A 6,043-nucleotide genomic window follows, 5' to 3' on the forward strand; every position below is an offset into this window, starting at 1 on the left:
GGTCCCTGTCACTGTGTGGAAGATGTCTCTGGTCCCTGGCACTGTGTGGAAGATGTCTCTGGTCCCTGGTACTGTGTGGAAGATGTCTCTGGTCCCTGTCACTGTGTGGAAGATGTCTCTGGTCCCTGGCACTGTGTGAAGATGTTCGGTCCCGGCACTGTGTGGAAGATGTCTCTGGTCCCTGGCACTGTGTGGAGGATGTCTCTGGTCCCTGGCACTGTGTGGAGGATGTCTCTGGTCCCTGGCACTGTGTGTGGAGGATGTCTCTGGTCCCTGGCACTGTGTGAAGATGTTCTGGTCCCTGCACTGTGTGAAGATGTCTCTGGTCCCTGTCACTGTGTGGAGGATGTCTCTGGTCCCTGGCACTGGTGGAAGATGTCTCTGTCCCTGGCACTGTGTGGAAGATGTCTCTGGTCCCTGTCACTGTGTGGGAAGATGTCTCTGGTCCCTGGCACTGTGTGGAAGATGTCTCTGGTCCCTGGCACTGTGGAGGATGTCTCTGGTCCTGGCACTGTGTGGAGGATGTCTCTGGTCCCTGTCACGGAGATGTCTCTGGTCCTGTCACTGTGTGGAGGATGTCTCTGGTCCCTGGCACTGTGTGGAAGATGTCTCTGGTCCCTGGCACTGTGTGGAAGATGCCTGGTCCTGGCACTGTGAGGATGTCTCTGGTCCCTGGCACTGTGAAGATGTCTCTGGTCCCTGGCACTGTGTGGAAGATGTCTCTGGTCCCTGTCACTGTGTGGAAGATGTCTCTGGTCCCTGTCACTGTGTGGAGGATGTCTCTGGTCCCTGGCACTGTGGAAGATGTCTCTGGTCACTGTGTGGAGGATGTCTTGTCCCTGGCACTGTGTGGAAGATGTCTCTGGTCCTGCACTGTGTGGAAGATGTCTCTGGTCCCTGTCACTGTGTGGAGGATGTCTCTGGTCCCTGGCACTGTGTGGAGGATGTCTCTGGTCCCTGGCACTGTGGAAGAGTGGAAGATGTCTCTGTCCTGTCACTGTGTGGAGGATGTCTTGGTCCCTGGCACTGTGTGGAGGATGTCTCTGGTCCCTGTCACTGTGTGGAAGATGTCTCTGGTCCCTGTCACTGTGTGGAAGATGTCTCTGGTCCTGGCACTGTGTGGAGGATGTCTCTGGTCCTTGTTACTGTGTGGAGATGCTCTGGTCCCTGCACTGTGGAAGATGTCTCTGGCCCTGTCACGTGGAAGATGTCTCTGGTCCCTGTCACTGTGTGGAAGATGTCTCTGGTCCCTGGCACTGTGTGGAAGATGTCTCTGGTCCCTGGCACTGTGTGGAAGATGTCTCTGTCCTGGCACTGTGTGGAGGATGTCTCTGGTCCCTGCACTGTGTGGAAGATGTCTGGTCCTGGCACTGTGTAGATGTCTCTGGTCCCTGGCACTGTGTGGAGGATGTCTCTGGTCCCTGGCACTGTGTGGAAGATGTCTGGTCCCTGGCACTGTGTGGAGGATGTCTCTGGTCCCTGGCACTGTGTGGAGGATGTCTCTGGTCCCTGTCACTGTGTGGAAGATGTCTCTGGTCCCTGGCACTGTGTGGAAGATGTCTCTGGTCCCTGGCACTGTGTGGAAGATGTCTCTGTCCTGTCACTGTGTGGAGGATGTCTCTGGTCCCGGCACTGTGTGGAAGATGTCTGTCCCGGCACTGTGAAGATGTCTCTGGTCCCTGGCACTGTGGGAGGATGTCTCTGTCCCTGGCACTGTGTGGAAGATGTCTGGTCCCTGGCACTGTGGAAGATGTCTCTGGTCCCTGGCACTGTGTGGAGGATGTCTCTGGTCCCTGGCACTGTGTGGAAGATGTCTGGTCCCTGGCACTGTGTGGAGATGTCTCTGGTCCCTGGCACTGTGTGGAAGATGTCTCTGGTCCCTGTCACTGTGTGGAGGATGTCTCTGGTCCCTGGCACTGTGTGGAGGATGTCTCTGGTCCCTGGCACTGTGGAAGATGTCTCTGGTCCCTGTCACTGTGGAGGATGTCTCTGGTCCCTGGCACTGTGTGGAAGATGTCTCTGGTCCCTGTCACTGTGTGGAAGATGTCTCTGTCCTGGCACTGTGTGGAAGATGTCTCTGGTCCCTGGCACTGTGTGGAAGATGTCTGTCCCTGGCACTGTGTGGAAGATGTCTCTGGTCCCTGTCACTGTGTGGAGGATGTCTCTGTTCCCTGGCACTGTGTGGAGGATGTCTCTGGTCCTTGTTACTGTGTGGAGGATGTCTCTGTCCCTGGCACTGTGTGAAGATGTCTCTGGTCCCTGGCACGTGGAAGATGTCTGGTCCCTGGCACTGTGTGGAGGATGTCTCTGGTCCCTGTCACTGTGTGGAGGATGTCTCTGGTCCTGGCACTGTGGAAGATGTCTCTGTCCCTGGCACTGTGTGGAAGATGTCTCGTCCCTGTCATGTGTGGAGGATGTCTCTGGTCCCTGTCACTGTGTGGAGGATGTCTCTGGTCCCTGTCACTGTGTGGAAGATGTCTCTGGTCCTGGGCACTGTGTGGAGGATGTCTCTGGTCCCTGTCACTGTGTGGAAGATGTCTGTCTGGCACTGTGTGGAAGATGTCTCTGGTCCCTGTCACTGTGTGGAAGATGTCTCTGGTCCCCTGCACTGTGTGGAAGATGTCTTGGTCCCTGGCACTGTGTGGAAGATGTCTCTGGTCCTTGTTACTGTGGTTGTTTAATAGTTGTGTTGTGGTCCAGATATTAGATCTATCCTTTAATGTGGATTTGATTCAGGTGTTACTTATGCTGTGTTAGTCAGGTGTGTGTGTGTGTGTGTGTGTGTGTGTGTGTGTGTGTGTGTGTGTGTGTGTGTGTGTGTGTGTGTGTTGGTTAGGGTGTCTGTGTGTGTCAGTGTGTGTGTTAGTCAGGGTGTGTGTGTGTTAGAGGTGTGTGTGTGTGTATGTGTGTTAGGTCAAGGTGTGTGTGTTAGTCGGTGTCTGTGTGTGTATGTGTGTGTGTACTGGACTTAGATGAAGGAAGTGTTACAGTAACCTCTACACTTAGACTACAGTACTATGAATAATACAAGAGATACATTATAGTTAACTCATATGTTTTAACTGTACTTTGAGGTAAATACAATAATATAATATAGATTTACAGTAATATGTTGACATAGTTACAGCGTATTGACGAGTTTAGTCGCTGTTTTAACCTCGTCTTCATAACTTCAAATACAATAATGAAATAAAATAATAATACTAGATCGATAGATATTTTAACCAGAGCTTTAGATAGATACAATAATAAAATAATATAGAATAGATATTTTATAGTATAAGTAATGTGGCTATATCCATCGCTGCCTAATATACTGACGAACATCTTTCTTGTCCCTCCTCTAAATCCCGTTTGTACTAACATAACGGCCCTGTCTTCACTTCTTGCTTCTGTCTCTAATTTTGTGCTTGTTGGTTCCCACCTGTGTGTAAATTTACCTGAACGATAAACGATATTTAAATAAAAATGACCATCTGCTCTCTCTCTCTCAAACCATTTCTAATCCTTTTCAATTATTTTCATTCAAATAATTACCTAAATGTTTTTCTTAAAATTCTTAATTACTTTCACTTCATATATCTCTTAACACTTATTATTTTCCTACTAATTTCAAACCCCTTATTATTTTCCTATCAATTTCCCTAAACCCTTACTATTTTCTCATCAATTTCCCCAAACCTCTTATTATTTTCCCCCATCATATTTCCCTAAACCCTTATTATATTCCCTATCAATTTCCCTACAATTTACATAAACTATTATTTTCCCTACCTATTATTTTCCCTACCAATTACCTAAACATCTTATCTATCTATCTATATCTATCTGTTTATCTATCTATCTATCTAAACTAATATTTCACATAACTATCAATTGTTTATTATTTGGTTCACTTTCTGCACCAATGAACTCTCTGTCTCTTACACTACACACACACACACACATCTCTGCTATGGGTCTGTTCACACTGTTAATGCTATTTTATGCCTTGTCTTTATTTACTATATTCTGTCTTCCATTCATCTGTTTCTTCTGGGTTTTTTCTTGATTTTTTTTTTTAATATATATTTTTTAAACTTTTTTATGTTATGTTTTAATTGGGTTTGTAAATAACATAAATAATCATGATGTAATTAATGATAAATTTTTTGGTAAACTTGTTGAATATAACTTGTGGATGTTGTGTTCTTGCGGATGTTGTGTTCTTGCGGATGTTGTGTTCTTGCGGATGTTGTGTTCTTGTGGTTGGTAATGTTTTGCATCACTAAAACTGTTTGTTTTTGTTAATTTTCTTGTCAATTTTTTTTTTGCATGATATTCTAACATTAATAATTATATTTTTCCCCATACCGACTTATTTTATACGTCCCTGAATTCCCCCCAAATTTACCCTAAAACCCTCGGTAGATCCACAAACTCCTCTGTATGGTAACTTCCCCTTCTCTCACACTGGCCGTCGTCACTCTAGCACCATTCTTACAAGCCCTCGTTCCCGTTTCTCCCAATCCTCTCCCACCACACCAGATGCAGGGAAAGGCACCCCAGAGGTCATCATATTGGACCCGGCTGGCCACAAGAACACCGTACCAGTCAAGACTCGTCAGATAAGTGAAGGCGTGTACCGCTGTGAGTATGTAGCCTCTGGCATTGGTCTACATTCCATCAACATCTTCTTTGCTGAGCAGCCCATTCCAGGAAGTCCTTACGGTGTTAAGGTGTCCCCAAGTGAGTACAGTACATTACAGCGTAGGTTTATAACGCATTGGAAAAATTATCTTATATAGAAAAAGAATCCATACTTGAATCCAAAGAATCACTGTAAAGTAAAAATTTAAAGAGGTTCAGAATATTTAAAATTGTATTTTATATATAGTGTATACAATACTGGGAACATTACCAGTTTTACATAAGTTGATCCTAAAGTACTCCTTCCTACCTTCCTCCCTCGTGTGTTACAGTTTGTGATGCTAGAAAAGTGAAAGCATCAGGGCGAGGTCTGCAGCCTAATGGTGTGAGGGTCAAGGACTCGGCAGACTTCAAGGTCTACACTGAGGGAGCTGGTGAAGGCAATGTCGAGGTCAAGGTCATTGGGCCAGGTAAGGTCACTGTCCCTTTCTCCAGTAAAATTGTGTTCATTTGGTCTGAATCATAAGAGAACTTTGATTCCACTAATATAGTCTCACCTGTTCATGCTGACTCAGGCTTTGGTCTGATAAATTAACTGTTTACATTATATCTTTGAAACACATTTTAACCCCATTATACAGCACAAAATCTAATTATGTTCATAAATAATTTGATAAGAATAAGACAGTGAGGGCCAGAAGTATGTGTTGTAAGAGAATGAACACATCTTGGAGATATTACCCATATCGCTCTGAGCTTCCTTAGTTTGGATGTTAAGTGTAACAAGAAGGACTGTACTGTATATTTTATCCATGTGGTCATGAAGTAATATAACTGTTTTATCATTAACAGTTTTGTCATGTATGTGTTCTTATTCTCTTGTTTCTTGTGCCTCAGCAGTTGTCTTTTATGTTTTTTTTCTTTTTTTAATTTTGAATTATTAGATTTATTATTAACCACTAGTTATTATAATAGTTGGTCAGGTGGTTGGTACGACCTTCCTTCTCCAGTGTTAGTACAGTAGGAAACTGGACTACCTGGAGAACACTTGCTATGTTTGGTAGAGTCACACTAGATAATATCCTTCTCGCATGTGACCTGGGGAAATGAACCCATGACTTTGCCATCTCTTGTTGTAACTTTGTAGAGATAAGTGTTCTGAGGCTCCCATGGTGCTTTGGTCATATTTATTGTTCATTTTTCTTATACTGTATTGATTCATCCTCTTCTCCAGGTGGGTCCCATGAAGTAATAAAAACAAAGCAGATTGACGCTTACACATATGAGTATGTTTACCATCCCAAGAAAGAAGGCCGCTTCATTGTAATGGTATCCTTTGGTGGCCAAGAGATACCTAAGAGTCCATTTGAGGTGAGACAAATTACTAATGTTGGAAAAGTAAAGTTAGTCTTCC

General features: G+C 44.9%; 1 protein-coding gene across 1 annotated transcript in view; it reads left to right on the forward strand.

Moving 5' to 3' along the window:
- LOC121869005 (filamin-A-like) overlaps positions 1-6,043 on the forward strand; it is a 209,885-nt gene that overhangs the window by 78,436 nt on the left and 125,406 nt on the right. Inside the window, 3 exon segments of the mRNA XM_042370067.1 lie at positions 4,528-4,728; positions 4,962-5,099; positions 5,864-6,000. Of these exon segments, the coding sequence (XP_042226001.1) occupies positions 4,528-4,728; positions 4,962-5,099; positions 5,864-6,000 (476 nt within the window).

This window comes from Homarus americanus, unplaced genomic scaffold (assembly GCF_018991925.1).
Source record: "Homarus americanus isolate GMGI-L3 unplaced genomic scaffold, GMGI_Hamer_2.0 scaffold24694, whole genome shotgun sequence".
Lineage (NCBI taxonomy): Eukaryota > Metazoa > Arthropoda > Malacostraca > Decapoda > Nephropidae > Homarus > Homarus americanus.